Below are 17,485 nucleotides of genomic sequence, written 5' to 3' on the forward strand. Positions count from 1 at the left end.
TATTTCATTTTTTTTGGTCGTAAATTTACTTAATTTTCCATTAACAAGGCCCCAATAATGATACAGATGAGTTTTCTTTCCTTTTATTTTATTTATGTCATGGCAGTGATAGGCTTCAGTAGATTTCAGAGATTAATGCAATGTTACGTAACTATTCACCTGATTTACATTTTTTTAAAGATCATTTTAAAACAAATGTACTCATGATGATTGATGTTTGTTTCATCAAAACTTCATTGGGAAAAACATAAATAAAATAAAATAAAATAAAATAAAGAACTATGAAATGAAGCCAGAATGACTGATATGAGCTTATTATAAACAGTGGATATAAAGAAACAAAAAAAAGTTAGACAAGAAATACTACTGACACTAAACGGTAACTAATGACACTAAACAATTTTAAAAAACTATATTTTTTATCAATGTAAAAAAATGGTTAGACTAAACACTTTTGTTATTGATTCATTATTTTTTTTCCTGCAGTTTAGTGAAACCGTTTTCTGTTGAATAAAAAATGTTTCTGTGCTCGTGGAGTGTTGTGCATTTGACCCTCGAGGCCACCGTACTTTTGATTCAAGCTCCCGTATATTAAAAAAAGTAAACAATGAAAGATTTAACCTCAGACTGACGATAATTTTGAGTAAAGTGTGGTTTCAGTGAAACTTCATCTCCCATGAAGCCTTTATTGCTGCCCATCGTGTTCTTCCCGCCTCCACATTTCCGTTTGGGTAAGTGATGTCCTCGCTGACCAATGAGAAGCCACGCTGCCGGTGAGGGGCGGGGCTTAGGGAACCCTTTCACAGAAAGTGCCACGACTCTGCAGCCTGACAGACTCGCGCTGAGGTGAGGAAAACTCTCTGATTCTACTTTTTAAAGATGTTTATTTCTCTGCACGCGAAAAAAAAAGCCTGGAAAAGACGAGTCAGGGTCAGAGGGACGACGGGAAGTTAGATAATTAACGAAAAGTTACGGTTCAAACTCAGAAAGGCTTTAAAGAAGGAGAAAGTCAGGATGTTATTTGATGAAGCGCAGACGGAGAAAAGTTTTTATTCTTAGTTTTCAGGTGAATTAAACCTCTGAGTTAGCTTTGAGTCCTCCTCTCAGAGCCACAGAGCAGAGGACTGATGGATGTTTGAGCAGACAGATGTTTAGAGGACAGGAGCACAGCTGCAGGACAGAAATCCTCTGAATGAAAAGAGTAAAAATCTCTAAAATTAGAAATATCCCTGAGTTTATCTCAGAGGAGGGAGCTGCGGAGTGCAGGAGGAGATACCTGAGTTAGCTTCACCTGTTTTCATGCATTTTTGGGGAAAAGTTGATTTTAACGAAAAGTTCTGAAATTGCAGAAACCGGACTGCGTTATATAACTGTGTGTGTGTGTGTGTGTGTGTGTGTGTGTGTGTGTGTGTGTGTGTGTGTGTGTGTGTGTTCATAGTACAAAGGGTTAATTGTGGACTCAGACACGTCACTCCTGCAGCCCCCTGCTCTCTGTCTGTGCTGTGTTAAATCCACGCAGGGTTCATGTTAATGACTCTAATGACTGATATTAATCTCCATCTGCTCCCTGAGCGCTCCTCTTCCTCCTCAGGCTGCAGGAGCAGCCTCATGTATCACAGATTTAAAGCTTCTCCTCTCTAACATCCCACCATGCTGGAACAAAATGTACTCTGAAAACCAAAGTTGAACTTTTCCTGCAGCGTGCAGAGCTGACTCTCTTCATCATCTTCATCGATCACTCGTTGTTTCAGGGCAGCTGTAGGCAGAGAAAGAGTTTCTGAACACTTCATACACTTTGAGCATTTTTAAAGCCCTCTGGTGAAAAGTCAACATGTGTTATTTAAACATGGAGCAGGGAAGAGAACAGCGTGTTCCTCGAGGGGGAGAGGCCTGAGGAAGGTTAGAGCCTGAGGATAAAGAAACACCAGCTTCATGTAAAAGAGGAGTAACGGCTCCTGAGGAGCTCTGTGCTCACGCTCACTCAGGTGTTCCCTGGGGTTTGAGGGTTTTAGAGCGTCTGAGGTATTATTATCACGTCGTTACAAATCCACCAACAAGACCACCGAGCACCTTCATCCTGGAGATGATGATTCAGCCTTTTTACACGTCCCCCAGCTCAGACTCCCTCTGAGCTTTAAAGAAAGAGCCGGCTGAGATGATCCGTAGAGAAACACTGATCACACATAAACAGGAACATCTGCAGGGACAGCTTTGTCCACAGGGGTCGCCATTTTGTAATTTAATGCTACGTTACATTTCATTACATTACATCGTGTTACATAGGATCATTACATTACATCATTATGTTACATAATTTTACTTTAGATTATGTTAATTTATGTTACGTTACATTACGTCATTACCTTACATTACATTACATTAAATTACACAATACAATACGTATGTCACATCACGTTGCATCACATTATGTAACATCACTTCGTGTTATGTGAAATCATCTAACGTTGTTTTACGTTGTTACATCACTTCACGTTACATAACATTTTTTCATGACATTATTTTACACAACATTATGTTAAAGTGTGTTACAATACATTAAATTATGTTATATTAATTTTCTTTATGTTAAGTGCAAATAAGTAAAGTTACGTTACCAAATGCCATAAACTTTATGCTTTGTTACATTACGTTACAATACATTACGTTAAGTTAAGTTACGTTGTGTAACATGACGCCATGTTACGCCACCTTACACCACGTTTCATTACATTGTGTTACACTACGTTCTATTACATTACAATAGGGTCCATTACTTACATTGTGTTAATTTACTTTACATTACATGACTTTACATTATGTAACTTTACGTCAAATTAAGTTACATAACATTGTGTAACATAACGTTACGTGATGTTACATAATGGCTCATTAACTTGTGTTGTGTTAATTTACGTTACTTTACTTTAGGTTATGTTACGCTACATTACTTAACATTAAGTTATTCTACAATATGTTACTTTACTTGAAGTTGGGTAACATTACTTAACTTAACGTTACGTTACGTTACGTTACGTTACGTTTCTTTACTTTACGTTACGTTACTTTACGTTACGTTACTTTACATTACGTTACTTTACGTTAAGTTACTTTACGTTACTCTACGTTACTTTATGTACGTTACGTTACTTTACATTACTTTAAGTTATGTTACGTTACTTTACGTTATGTTACATTACCTAACATTAAGTTACATCACTTAACGTTACATTATGTTGCATTTCTCTACGATATGTTACTTTAGGTTATGTTAGGTTACATTACTTTTTGTATGTTACTTTATGATACATTACATTACGTTACATTTCTTTACGTTATGTTACTTGTCTTACCTTGCTTAGTGGTAATTTATGTTACTTAACGTTACGTTACGTTACTTTACTAAATGTTACATTACATTACGCTTTGATACGCTACGTTACCTGATTTTACGTTACTTTAAATCACTTAAAGTTAAGTAAAGTTATGTTACATTATGTTTTGTAACATTACCTTGCTTTGCATTACGTTAGTTATGATATGTAATGTTACGTTCTGACGTCACGTTAAGTTAAGTTACTTAGGATTCCATTTCATATTATATGAGACTGGCTGATAGATGATGTGATCTGACATCATGGTACAATATTTTATGTTACATTGTGTTTTGTTATGATCTAATCTTCATGTAAAGTTACGTTTTTGATACAGTTCTGGACAGACAGAAGCTTTTTTTTCATTTTACAACGAACTTCTGTTTGGTAGCATCTGTTTCATACGAGACAACGTGACATTAGGATATGACATGCTGCTATATCTTTCTGTAATTTAACATATTGTATCATATTTTATGTCTGGTCAATATTTGGAAACCATATGCCAGGAAAATGTTACCCTAGTATATGTTACAACACATGGTTATACAACATGTTAGGATATGATATCTTAGTTTGCGATATGATAAGTGACAATATGATACAACAGCCATGACCCGTGTCCTGTCCTTCTTCTGATGAGTTATTGTTTATAACCCTGTTTACCCCCTACACATTTATGGAGTGAACTTCTGGGTCAAGAAAAATTGCAAACTTCCAATCTGGGTGTAATTTGGGTCAGACTGAAGTGTTTAGATGTGAGAGAAGATCAGACTCTGACCTCAGTGTCTCAGTATCTCCTGCAGGCTGAACTCATCCTCAGGAAACCTTCAGAGCTCACAGAGCAGAGGCTCAGAGGACTCAAAGATGGATGGTTTAGCTGTTCCAGAGTCACATTCAGTTAATACATCAACAGCAACAAAAACAACAACAACAACAACAACTACAACAGCTGACTGGAGGTGAACATTAACCTGTCAGAGGACTGACCTCTGGTCCAGGCAGACTCAAAGATCTGAAGGACTGAATGTTTTCTGAGCCTGACTCAGGGTCCAGACTGAATCAGTGTGACCACAACAAACAGAAGTGACCTTTGACCTCTGCTCAGTGATAAGCCAGCTGGCTCCAGAATGGATCGAAATGTTTACTAACAGATCCTAACAGACCCAGGTCTCCTTTCATCCTGTGAGAGGTGCAGACGGCGCCACCTGTGGTCACTCATGGGGGCTTTCATGTCCCATGCAGGAATGTTTTATAGTCTGTCTGATGCTACATGCTAACTGTCCTCCATGTTTGTCCCCCAGCCTTCCCGTGGGACACTCTGGTCAGTCATGGACGTCTCCGACCCGCAGACACTCGGCATCATGGTCTTTGGAGGCTTCATGATCATCTCGGCGGTGGGCATCGCCCTGGTCTCCACGCTCTCCATGAAGGAGACGTCCTACGAGGAGGCGCTGGCCAAACAGCGCCGCCAACAGGTCCAGACCCAGGGCCAGAGATCAGAGAAGAAGAAGAGGGACAAGAACCAGGAGAAGAAGAACAAGGCCAAGAGGAAGGAGGACCGGACTGAGGGGAAGCTCCCTGAACCCATCAGCGAGGAGCCTCAGGTGGTCACCTGTACCGAACCAGAGTCTGATCCGGAACCTGCTCCTGAGCCTGAAGTTGCATCAGAACCAACACCAGAACCAGTACTAGAGCCAGAACCAGAACCCATTGTGGTAACTGCGACCATCGTGGAGTCTCCTCCGGCGCCCTCGCCAAAAGAGAAGAAGAAGAAGAAGTCAGCCAAGGTGGAGCCGGCTGCTGTGGTGGTGGAAACTGTGGCTAAGGAAGTTCTGCTGATGGCGATGGCGCCGGTGGTCGAGGTCCCCCCAGTGAACGCTGTCTCTGAAGTGCCCAAAGAACCGTCTGCCCCCAAAACCGAGGAACCCAAAGAAACCACAAGCAAGAGGAAGAAGAACAAGAACAAACCTGAGCCAGGTAAGTCCACGCAGGGACGGGGGTCCTCTTCTGGGTTTCATGATGACCCCACAAATGTAACTCGGTTGGACTCTGTGTTGATGAGCGTTTGAAGAAGTGATGTCCTACGTTTTCACTTTCACAAACAGATGTCTCTGTTTACTTTAAAGTGACGGACTCTGTCGACGCCTCTCGAGCGCTCCCGCCCAGTGAGCTGCTGTCCGCCGTGTCCGCCATGACGCTCAGTGATGACGAGCTGCAGAAACTCCTGGAGGTCCTGAACAAGAAGGCCGGAGTCCGCCAGGAGTCCTGGCAGCTGGTACAGAAACAGTCCCACTGATAGCCAACGTCAGCAACGAGCCAGATAGACAACAGACAGTTAGCTTAGCTTCGGGCTAACTGTGGGACCAAACGATGTAGCGTCTGAGCTTTAGCCACTGGTACATTTGACTCTGTAGCTCCGCCCCCTGAAACCATCTGATCTGTGACCCTCAGGCCTGCCAGAAAGGGGACCCTCTGTCCACGCTGAAGAAGCAGCTGGAGGAGAAGGAGAAGCAGCTGAGCGCCGAGCAGGAGGACGCCGTCACCGCCAAAAACCGCCTCAGAGAGCTTAACAAGGTGAGTCAGAGGCGCTCAGGTCCTCAGTGACGTGGTCTTTACAGGATCTAAACCCTCAGTGCATCCTGGGCTAACCTCCGCTCGCTGTGATTCAAAGCAACTCGCCGCAGAGAAATCCAAGATGGCAGCCCTGGAGGCCCGTCTGAAGGCGGAGCTTAGTGCTCAGGTTCAGGAGGTTGACGGATTGAAGACCAGGATGGAGACCGCAGACCAGGAGCACCTGAAACAAACCCAGCAGCTCAACCAGAAGGTAACTGACCCCCCAGCTTCCAAAGTCTTTGTTGAGGCCTGACAAATCCACCTGGACCAGTCTGAGTCAGGGCTGGACTGATCCAACAGAGACCAGGTCTGATCCTGAGAGGATACTTGAGTCAGGTCACAGGTCCTTTATTGAGGGTCTGTGTGAGACTTAAACCCTCGGGGCAGGTCTACAAGTCCTGAAACCTGATCATGGCAGATCAAAGTGATGCTGCTGGACTTGAGTCTAGACCAGGGGTGGGCAAACTTTTTGATTCGTGGGCCACAATGGGTTCTAACATTTGACAAAGGGGCCGGACCAGGAGCAGATGGATGGAGTGCTTTGGTAACTATCAGGGTATCATTCGTTCATTCCATATCCGTTTTAGAGTCCAAAATCGGAAAACGGATAACGGTCTATTTTTCGCTGTTTTGATTTTGTTTTGAAATTAAAAATAGAATATGAGAGAATGGAGTTATAATGGGATTTTTAATCTGTGTATGGTTCGTTCTGTAATTCCATTCTTCCGTTTTGGTTTTAAAACAGAAAAACAAAAAAAAAAAAGTCAGTTTTTTAGTTTTTTAAAAATTTTGTTTTGAAACAGAATAACGCAAGAACGAACCATACGCAGATTAAAAAATTTCGTAGGTCCGTTCATCTTTACAGAAGGGCTGATGGGTCAGAAGGTTAAGCGCAAACGTGGAGTAATAGGCCTACGCTTCACCTCAACTAAGCCAATGTATCTACAACACGCCATCTAGTGGGAAAACATCAGAATTGCAGTGAAAATAAAACATAAACAAGGTTTATTCATTTAATTTTTTTCAAGTTTGGTGGGCCGGATTTAAACGTTCAACGGGCCGCATGTGGCCCCCGGGCCGTAGTTTGCCCATGCCTGGTCTAGACCCAAGTCCAGCAGGGTAAGACCCAAATCCTGAGTCCTTGCTAACTGTCCCTCAAACCCAACAGATCGGGAGTCTGCAGGAGCAGCTGGAGAATGGCCCCAACGCCCAGCTGGCCCGTCTGCAGCAGGAGAACTCCATCCTGCGGGACGCCCTGAACCAGGCCACCAGCCAGGCCGAGAGCAGGTAACCAGACCCAAACCCTCTCTGACCCCTCAACCCCTGATCCTAACCCCTGACTCTGGACCGTTCTTCCAGCAGTGTCCTCTGGGACTCCTTGATTCCTCGAAGTCTGAATTGTCTCATGTGGTCTAACCGTCCCACAGGCAGAACGCAGAGCTCGCCCGTCTCAGGCAGGACTGTGTCCGCCTGGGTCGAGAGCTGAGCGAGTGCTCCAGCTCCCTGCGGGCTGACGAAGAGCTCAGGAAGAGCCTGGAGGCCAAGATGGCTGCTGCCGAGCAGGAACTGACCAAAGTTCAGGTAGAGACACAGAAACTGGTCTAGACATGAAGACAACAGGTCACAGCTGATACCGGAGCGTGGGACCAGTTCCAAACTGTTACTGAGTCTCCTCTCTGTCTCTGCAGCTGGTCCACGCAGACACTGAGCGCGCTCTGCAGCTCAGGCTGGAGGAGGTCTGCTCACAGCTGGCGGTCTCTCAGCAGGAAGCGGCTGCTGTTAGCGGTGAGAGCATCACCTAGCATCGAGCTAACTAAGTCCTTCACTAAATAAACTCAGTGACTGTTTTTTTTCCTGCTCTTTAAAACCTCAGAGCTGCAGGGGGCGCTAGCATCCAAAGAGACCGAGCTGCAGGAGCTCAGGGTCCAGCTGGAGAACCAGGCTGTAGTCCAGGTAGCATGGCTAACGAGCGGTTTTAGCATAAGCTATCATCAGAATTCTACCTCAGGTGACCCGTATCCTGTATGTGTGTGTGTGTGTGTGTGTGTTTCTGCAGGTGAGTGAGTCGTCTGAGGTGGAGCAGCTGAAGATCAGGTATGAGTCTTTTCTGCCTCACATGTCGTACATTCTAACAGACCAGCTGTTTCACTGACTTCCTGTGTGACTTCCTGTCAGCGTGCAGCAAAAAGACCAGCAGCTGGTCACTCTGGAGGCGGAGCTTACCAAGCTGAGGGAGGAGCTACAGCTAATGATGTCATCACAGTCTGAAAGGTCAGAGGCCCATTAAACAGGAAACTAATTTAAAGTTTATTCCTCTCATGTTGGTGTGGTGACAGCGGCCTCTGGTGGTCGGGAGAGGAACTGCAGCTCAGACACACTCTTCGTTCGAGAGATGTTTATGCTCTGTGTGTGTGTGTGTGTGTGTGTGTGTGTGTGTGTGTGTGTGTGTGTGTGTGTGTGTGTGTGTCCTCAGAGTGACGGACGGTGCAGAGGAAGCAGCAGCTGCAGATCAGACACAGAAAGAGGTTTGTCTTAAACTCATCATGCTGTTTTATGACATCACTGTGACATCACTGTGACATCACTGTTCCTCCCCCTGTCTGCAGGGATCAGGAAGTGAGACAGAGTCTGATCAACCGTTTGAAAGGTGAGACACACCTGGATGTTTTCAGGTGGAGGTGGATGTGTTCATGCTGCTGAGAGTTTGACACAGCTGACCTGACTCTGCGTGTGTGTGTGTGTGTGTGTGTGTGTGTGTGTGTGTGTGTGTGTGTGTGTGTGTGTGTGTGTGTCAGTCTGGAGGAGGACACTCAGCTGCTTCGTCTGGAGGAGGAACTGCAGCAGACTCGAGCCCACAGCAAGGTGAGAAACCATAGAGCCCTGGTTCAGAACCAGAACACTGCCCCCTGGTGGCGGGCTCAACCTCTTCATCAAAAACCTCCTCACTCAGAGGAAACGGATCATGTCTTTAAAGTCTTTAAAGTCCTCTTCTTCTTCCTCATCTGTCTACAGGAGCTGGAAAAGAAAATGGCGGCCTCAGCAGCAGCGCTCTCAGAAGCGGAGCTTCAGAGGGAACACGCAGAGGCGGAGCTTAAAGCGGCGCTGGTTAGTGACCGAGAATAAAACAAACCGCACATCATCAGGACATCAGGGCTTTTATTTTGAAGGGCTGATTTACCTGTGTGTGTTTTTGTGTGTGTGTGTGTGTAGGCTGAAGCAGAGTCCAGGGTTGCGTCCCTGAGTTCGGACTTCCAGGCGTCTCTTCAGGCTCTGTTTCCTAGCGTTTCCTTGGATACGGAGCAGGTCGGTCAGCTGTTTCTTGTATGAGAGGTCAAAGTTCAAATGTCAATTTGATCTTTGACCGCTGAGCTGTCTGAGCCTGTCAGTCAGGGCTCAGGGCTGAGTTTAACACTGTGTGTGTGTGTGCGCTCCTGCAGGATAACTGGCTGGATCTGTTCACGCAGAGAGTCCAGGAGAGTAAAGGTGGAGCAGAGAGCTCTCACTCTGAGGTAAATCCGGGAGACCTTTCTCCTCAGCTCAGGTGTTAGACCTCTGAGGTCAACAGAGACGTTACCTGTCAGTGCTGAGTCGTCTTTCCCAGTTAAATGTTGCTGTTGTTGTTGTTGTGGTGGTGGTGGGGGTGTAGCTGCAGTCCAGGTTGGAGGAGTCGGAGAGGAAGCAGAGCGAGCTCCAGGCTGAGTGTGATCAGAAGATGAAGCTGCTACAGGAAACAGTGAGTACACATCTTTCTTTCTTTCTTTCTTTCTTTCTGTGAACAGTTTAGTCTTTACCTGAGCTCTGAGTCAACCTGGTGGTCAGTTTGGGCGTGGCCTGATCTTCCTGGTTTGTGTCTTGACAGGAGGCGGAGCTCCAGGCTCTGCAGCGGCGCTCGGAGGAGGAAGAAGGCGTGTGGAGGAACAAACTGTCAGAGGCCGAGCTGCAGACTCAAACTGTGAGCGTCACAAACACACGCTGCTCATCATGACGGCAGAGATACACACTGCTCACCTGATGACCTCATAACCTGTGTGAGCAGGTGATGAGGTCATCAGGTGATCAGTGTGCCACTGCTTCTGTCTGCAGGTGATGGATCAGCTGAGCCTGCTGCAAGACCAGGTTCAGACCAAGAGGACGGAGACTGAGGACACCCAGCAGGTCTGACTCTGACCACATACGACGTGTCAATAAAGTGTGTGCTCCAGGAGTGTGTTTTTAATGTGTGTGTGTGTGTGTGTGTGTGTGTGTGTGTGTGTGTGTGTGTGTATCAGCTGAAGGAGCAGCTCATGCTGTTGGAGGCTCAGCTGGAGAAACAGCTGGAGGAGGCCAGCGTCACACAGAGCTGCAGCGAGGAGCTCGCACAGGTCTGACACACAACAAGTCCTCTTTACAGGTCCTTCAGGTCCACTTCAGGTCCACTTTGTTCTCTCTTTGGTTCATCTTTCCTCTCTCATTATGTCTTTCCTCTCTCTCATTAGGGTCATCTTTTTTCTCTCCTTTGTTAGGTTGTCTTTTTTTCTCTCCTTTGTTTGGTTGTCTTTTTTTTCTCTCTTGATATGTTGTGCGTAACAGTCTTTAGGTTCTATTCTCTCTTTTTTAGGCCTTTTTTCTCTTTTATAAGGCTGTCATTCTTCTATCTTTTTTGAGGTCTTTTTTTCGTTCTTTGTTAGGTCATTTTTTCTCTCTCTCCTGTTAGGTTGTCTTTTTTCTCCCCCTCTTATTGGGTTCTATTTTCTCTCCCTTTTTAGGTCACTTTTTCTCTGTCTTGTTGCTTTATCTGTACTCTCTCTTGTTGGGAGATCTTTTTTCTCCATCTCATTAGGTTGACTTTTCTCTCTTTTTTAAGAAGATCTTTTCTCTCTCGTCAGATTTTTTTTTCTTTGTTTTGTAAGAGTGTCTTTTTTCTCTGTCTTTTTAGATCATCGTTGTTCTCTTTTTTTAGTTTGTTATTTTTCTCTCTTTGATGCGGTTATCTTTTTTTCTCTCTCTTGTGAAGTTGTCTTTTTTCTCTCCCTCTCATTAGGTTGTCTTTTCTTCCTCTTTTTAGGTCAGCTTTTCTCTCGTTACTATATCTGTACTCTCTCTTGTCAGGTAATCTTTTTTCTTCCTCTTACTAGTTTGTCTTTTCTCTCTTTCATTAGCAGATTATCTTTTCTCTCTTTTGTCAGGTCATTTTTTTCTTTATTTTGTGAGATTGTCTCGTTTCTCTGTCTTTGTAGGTCATCCTTGTTCCCTCTTTTTAGTTTTTTTTTCTCTCTGGTATCAGGTTGTCTTTTCTTTCTCTTTTTAGGTAATCTTTTCTCTTATGTTATTTTATCAGTATTCTCTCTTGTTGGGTCATCTTTCTCTCCCTGTCATTAGGTTGTCTTTTCTCTCTTTTTTTGGCAGATCATCTTTCTTCTCTCTTGTCAGGTCCTCTTCTCTCTCTTTCTTTGTTTGGTTTTTCTCTCTCTCTTTAGGCCAACTTTTTTTTCTCCCTTGTGGTTACTTCTTCTCTCACTTTTAATCTCCCCTTTTTTTTTTTTTAGTATTTTTCCTTTTTGGTGGCCTCCTTTTTTCTCTTTTTGTCATCTTCTCTTTTTCTCTTTCTCGCCTTTCATCTCTTTTTGACTTATCTCTCTCTGAGGATGTCTTTCTTTTCTCTGTTTTCCACTGTCCTTCTCTCATCTCTCTCCTTTTTCTCCGTCTGGCGTTTTTTCAGAGACCCTACTGTTGTTTCTCAGTCGTTTCTGTCTCCAAAACAAAAACTTGATGATGAATTCAGTTTTTGTCTCTGTGTGTCTGTGTGTGTGTTGGTGTGTGTACGTGTGTGTTGGTGTGTATGGGTGTGTGTGTGTGTGTGTCAGGCTCAGACTCAGGTGCAGCAGATGTGTGTGCGTCTGCAGGCGGAGCAGGAGCAGCACGAGCAGCTGCTGCAGGAGCTGCAGCAGGTCAGAGCCACATCTGGATCATCAGCAGCTTCCTGTTTACACCCTGAGGTCAAAGGTCACACTGACCTCCCCCCCTGTTTGTGTTTGTTCCTCAGGCTCGACAGGAAGTGATGGAGCTGAAGGAGCAGCTGGAGCAGAAACCTGAAGCTCTTCCTGAGGTCTGACTCCGCCCCCCTTTGTTTGCTCTCACAGAAACTGATCCAGATCCAAAGGTTGACGTGACGCTCCGTGTGTGTGTGTGTGTGTGCAGGAGGAGAAGGAGGAGGAGGAAGAGGAGAAGGAGGAAGAGGAGGAGCAGATTGGGGAGGTGAAAGAAGAGCTGCTGGAGGAGGTGGTGGAGCAGCTGGAGGTGAAAGAGGAGGAAAATAAGGAGGTGGAGCAGGTGAAGGAGGAGCAGGAGGAGGTGGAGCAGGTGAAGGAGGAGACTCCTGTGTGAGTCGGCTCAGTTAGTGTTTACAGCCATGATGAAGTGGACCAAAGAGAACCACAGAGGACCACAGAGGACCAGAGGAGACCATAGAGGACCAGAAAGGGACCACATGGGACCACATGGGACCACATGGGACCAGAGGAGACCAAAGAGGAGCGCAGGGTGTGGGTGTTTTTTACAGTGTTATAAATATTAAACTGTAGAGTCTCTCTGCTGTCTGGTCTTTCTTCACCTCTCCGTGGTCTCGGCGTGATCCTGTCATCACACCCAGGACCGTCGGGATCTTCAGTGATGTCATAAAACCCGATCCAGGCTTTGCTGAAACCACTTTCTTTAAGCATTAAGGAGCAGTTTCCTGAAGTTTGAGGTCGGCTTGTCTAAAATTTAGTTTGGATTTCCACACAGAGATGATTCTTTGTTTTCAGTCAGCACACTCTCAACAAACCACACAGAGGACGTTAAGCACAAACTAATCCAGCCTGATAATAACATTAAGACATCTTCCAAAAACAACAAAACAACCGATTCAAAATGTCAGATTTCACCAAAGTAAATTCACAAAAAGCACTAACTAACAACTCTCTCTTTCTTACCTCCATATAGGTCTCTCTGATTCCTCTTTTCTCTCGTAAATTTGTCTTTTCTCTCACTCAAGGTCAACTTTTCCCTCTATGTTGAGTATGTCTTCTCTCTTTTTGGGGCCACCTTTTCTCTCTCTTTCTTCAGGCTTATTTTTCTCTCTTTAGAATTTAAGTTCTCCCTTATTGAGTTGTCTTTTCTCTCTGTTAAGGTTTTCTTTTTTTCTCTCTCAGGATAATTTTTGTCCTCTCTTTCAGTCAAGTTTTCTCCCTATTTGGGGTATGTTTTCTCTCTCTCTTTAGGGCCATCTTTTCTCTCTCACTTCAGGTTGTTTTGTTCATACTTGCGGTCATCTTTTCTCTCTCTATGAAGGTTATCGTTTCATTCCTTTTAGGTCATCTTTTATCTCTCTTAAGGCTGTCTATTCTCTCCTTTGGATGTCTTTTCTATTTCAAAGTTATCTTTTCTCTCCTTTTAGGCCATCATTCCTCTCTTTCTCATTAGGTTGTCTTTTCAGTTTAATTAGATTGTATTTTCTCTCTTTATTTAGGTTTTCTACACTTTTAATGTTTTATTTTCTCTTTTTTTTAGGGCCATTTTTTCTCCAGTATTAAGCTTGTCTGTCCTCTCTCTTTGGGTTTTCTTTACTTTTTGAGTTTTATTTTTTCTTTCTTTAGGCCATCTTTTCTCTCTTTCCCTTCAGGTTGTTTTTTTCCCTTTCTTTAGGTCTTCTTTTCTCTCTTTTGGTTGTCTTTTCTCTTTCTCCTCCAAGGTTGTTTTTTTCTCACCTTTTAGGTCATCTTTTTCTCACTTTTTATTTTGTCTTTTCTCTCTATATTTAGGTTTTCTACACTTTTTATGTTTTATTCTGTCTTTTTTTAGGGACATCTTTTCTCCAGTTTTTAGGTTGTCTGTCCTCTCTCTTTGTTTTTTCTTTACTTTTTGGGTTTTATTTTCTTTTTCTTTAAGCCATCTCTTCTCTCTTTCTCTCTGGGTTGTTTTCTGTTCTTTGGTCGCCTTTTCTCTCTCATTACGTTTTCTGTTTTTCTTTTTTAGGGTGATCTTTTTCCTCTCTTTCGCTCATAGTACCCCCCTATTTGGCAAATCTTTGGGCCATCTTTTCTCTCTTTCCCTTCAGGTTTTTTCTCTTCTTTAATTGTCTTTTCTATCTCTTTAGGTTTTCTTTTGTTCTGTCTTGGGGTAATCTTTTTCTCTCTTTCTGTAACAATGTCTCCGTATTTGGCACGTTTTTCTTTGGGGCCATCTATCCTCTCTCTTTTCAGGTTTTTTCTTACTTTGGGTCCATTCCTCTAAAGGATGTGTTTTCTCTCTCTTCAGGTTGTCTTTTCTCTCTCATTCATCTTCTTTTCTCTCAGTAAAACATATTTTCTCTCTCTTTGTGACGTTTTTTTAGTCTCTTTAGGTTGTCTTCTTTTTCTCCTTCAAGGTTATCCTTTCTCGCCTTTTAGGTCATCATTACTTTCTCTTTAGGTCGTCTTTTTAGTTTTGTTAGGTTGTCTTTTCTCTCTGTATTTAGTTTTTCTTCACTTTTTTTGTTTTATTTTCTCTTTCTTTAGGCCATCTTTTCTCTCTTTCCCTTCAGGTTGTTTTTTTCTCTTCTTTGGTTGTCTTTTCTCTCTCTTTAAGTTTTCTTTTTTTCTTTCTGAGGGTAATCTTTTTATTCTCTTTTTTTTCAGTCATAGTGTCTCCTTATTTGGCACGTTTTCTCTTCCTTTAGGGCCATCCTTTCTCTCCCGATTCAGGTTATTTTTTCTTACTTTTGGTTATGTTTTCGTTCCCCTCAGGTCATCTTTTGTCTTTCTTTAGGTCTTTTTTTCTCTCAATATTCAGGTTTTCTTTGCTTTTTAGGTTTTATTTTTTCTCTCTTTAAGCCATCTTTTCTCTCTTTCCCTTTATGTTGTTTTTCTCTTCTTTAATGGTCTTTTCTCTCTCTTTAGGTTTTCTTTTTCTATCTGAGGGTAATCTTTTTCTCTCTTTCAGTCATATTTTCTCCCTATTTGGGACATATTTTTCTCTCTTTGGGGCCATCTATCCTCTCTCTTTTCAGGTTGTTTTTTCTTACTTTGGGTCACATGTTTTCCCTCTTTAGGATGTGTTTTACTTCTCTTCAGGTTGTCTTTTCTCTCTTTATGTCGTCTTTTCTCTCTCTGTATGTTTTCCTCTTTCGTTAGTTCGTCTTTTTTCTTTGTCTCTGTTTCGTCTTTTCACTTGTTAGTTTGTCAAACCGATACTTATCTCCACCTTAGAGTTATAAAAAACCCCAAATCAACGTGTGATCTGGATTCTGGGAACACCAAATCTGTCTGTAGACCACTTGTACAGGATGAGGTTCCCAGCTCTGCTTTTGAAACAGAGAATTTGGAGATTAAATCCAGTCTAGATCTTTCTGATCCAGATTGAACTTTCTGAAGAAGTGATCCACAGGTGAGCAGGTCTCTGTGCGTGATGCCTTCAGGGTCCCTGGGTGATCTGAGCCACACACACACACACACACACACGGATTCTTTGTACAGATGAAGCCATTTTATTGATCAGTAACATAAATAGGACAAATGTTTCACTGTACAGACGACCTGGAGTAAAAATAAATAGAGTCACAGCAATAAATTAAAAGATGAGAGGAGCGACACGCTGTTAGCTCGTCTCCATGACGACAGTTCATCAGTTCATGGTTATTTACACACTTTTTATTTTACACAGTTTAACCTCTCTCTCTCTGTCTCTTTCTATTGTTTCCTGTCCTCGCTCGTCCATCATCCACCTCAGAGACGATTTAAAAAAACTAAGAAAAGCAAAAAGCAGCGTCTGATTAATAAAAACTGTAGTTACACTTTACACCGGCGTCGCCTCGGCGTCTCAACGTTTGTGTTTAACACGTCAGTATCAAATACTTCAGTCAGCAGGTTACAAAAATATCACACAGACTCTTCATCATCATCATCATCATCATCATGGGCTTCTTCAGGTTTCTCAGAGGTCAGTGAACGCAGCAGCTCTCGGCCCTCTGCGGGAACACACAACGCCATGTTTGAGGTCACCGTGTGAGGGCGCCCTCTGCTGGTGGTCTCACAGCGCTTTCTTTAAACTAGTGATTCAGGTTTAGTTCCAGTCTGGAGGATCCTGGTCTCACCCCTCCTACAACAACCTGATCTAAAGACCTGATCCAGTCTGGGAGCTCTGATCCAGACCAGTCTGAGCCCAACACAACTCACCACCTGCACGCCAATCTGACCTCTGACCTCATCAAACCACGATCCTCCACTGAGGGCCGAGAGCTGCTAAGCTGATCCTCTGGTCTCAGGTCCAGACCCCTTCAGGTTCTGGCTCTGGATCAGGTTCATGTGCATACAATCAGGACCAGCAGAGGCCCGCTGGTGGTGACGGCAAACTTAACTCAGGAAATAAAAACTTCATCATCATCATCATCATCATCAGGAGGACACAAACGCTGCAGATCTCCGGCGTGTAGCCGCCAAAACCTCGCCCTGCAGGCTACAGCTTTCATAGTCCAGCTCTGTGCCCACACACACATACTTACACACACACTCACACACACTCTCTTCAGGACATGACAGGATGAAAGGAGCAATAAAAACAGACGTAAACATTGTTTCAGGAGAAAGAGCGACACCTGAGACTCCTCCCTCCTCGTCACGTCAGAGGGTTCAGGTTTCCTCCGTCTGCCGAGGACCCCTCAGGACCTGCTTTAGGGTCTGTTGAGGGTCACTCTGATGGTTTATTCTGTCTTCTGACTAATTCAGATCTGAGCAGAGGATGGTGAGTCTGACCGCTCGTTTCCAGGGGAGAGAAAACTACATTTCCCATGATGCAGCAGGACAAGCTTTCATGACAGGCTAGCTGCCGGAGACCAAATTAGCTTGATCTTATATGCTAACCTGGCTCTGTTATCACCAAGACCAGGTCAGGACGTGAGAGGGCGGGGCTTATTAAAGAGGGGGATGTGATTGGTACCATGTGGTTCCTCAGAGTCAGACCCTAGTCCGGATCAGACCTTAAGTCCTCATGTGTCTCGAAACAGAAAGAGGTTTTAGGGGGTTAATTTATAAAAACACATCGATCAATCAGCTTCTGCCATTTTCCCTCCAAAACCCTGGATGACATCAGCATCAAACACCAGGAGGATCATGGGAAATGAAGGGTTTTAGGTCATTAACTGATGAAGGATAGGTTTCCTAAAGCTGACATCAAACATGCTAACGTCATGGGTGCTCACACTGTAACAGGCTGTCATTTCAGACAGCTTAGCTTAACGTAGCCTAGCTTAGCACAGAGACTGAAAGCAGGGGGCTAGCCTCGCGTTTCTTACAGTTTTTAGAAAAGTTTCTCCTCCTGTGGAGTCTGTGAAGAGCTTCGAGTCAAAGATTCAGATTTAAAAACTTAAAGAAAAAACTTAATGTTCGTTTAATGTTTACAAGGACGCGTCACGACCTCGAGGTCCACGAGGCCGTGGCCTTCAGAGTTTTATTTCTAAAGCTCTGCTGTCAGGTTTTCTCTGTTTTCGTCTAGAGAGGGGCCCGAGG

At 43.8% G+C, this 17,485-nt stretch overlaps 1 protein-coding gene across 1 annotated transcript; it reads left to right on the top strand.

Annotated features, from left to right (window-relative positions):
* The first annotated feature begins 815 nt into the window (after nucleotides 1-815).
* On the top strand, nucleotides 816-12,479 carry rrbp1b (ribosome binding protein 1b). The gene is made up of 24 exons (XM_074694582.1): nucleotides 816-846; nucleotides 4,676-5,351; nucleotides 5,501-5,649; nucleotides 5,826-5,948; nucleotides 6,046-6,198; nucleotides 7,156-7,274; nucleotides 7,415-7,568; nucleotides 7,676-7,772; nucleotides 7,861-7,940; nucleotides 8,044-8,081; nucleotides 8,163-8,258; nucleotides 8,461-8,512; nucleotides 8,594-8,634; nucleotides 8,783-8,849; nucleotides 9,000-9,092; nucleotides 9,198-9,290; nucleotides 9,425-9,496; nucleotides 9,634-9,720; nucleotides 9,847-9,939; nucleotides 10,071-10,142; nucleotides 10,256-10,348; nucleotides 11,831-11,914; nucleotides 12,010-12,072; nucleotides 12,165-12,479. Exons 2-24 carry the CDS (start codon nucleotides 4,703-4,705, stop codon nucleotides 12,348-12,350), a joined length of 2,754 nt encoding a protein of 917 aa, XP_074550683.1. The 5' UTR covers nucleotides 816-846; nucleotides 4,676-4,702; the 3' UTR covers nucleotides 12,351-12,479.
* The last annotated feature ends 5,006 nt before the right edge of the window (nucleotides 12,480-17,485 follow it).

This window comes from Halichoeres trimaculatus, unplaced genomic scaffold (assembly GCF_033239565.1).
Source record: "Halichoeres trimaculatus isolate MK-OKI-2021-1 unplaced genomic scaffold, fHalTri1.1 fHalTri1_scaffold_2, whole genome shotgun sequence".
NCBI lineage: Eukaryota > Metazoa > Chordata > Actinopteri > Labriformes > Labridae > Halichoeres > Halichoeres trimaculatus.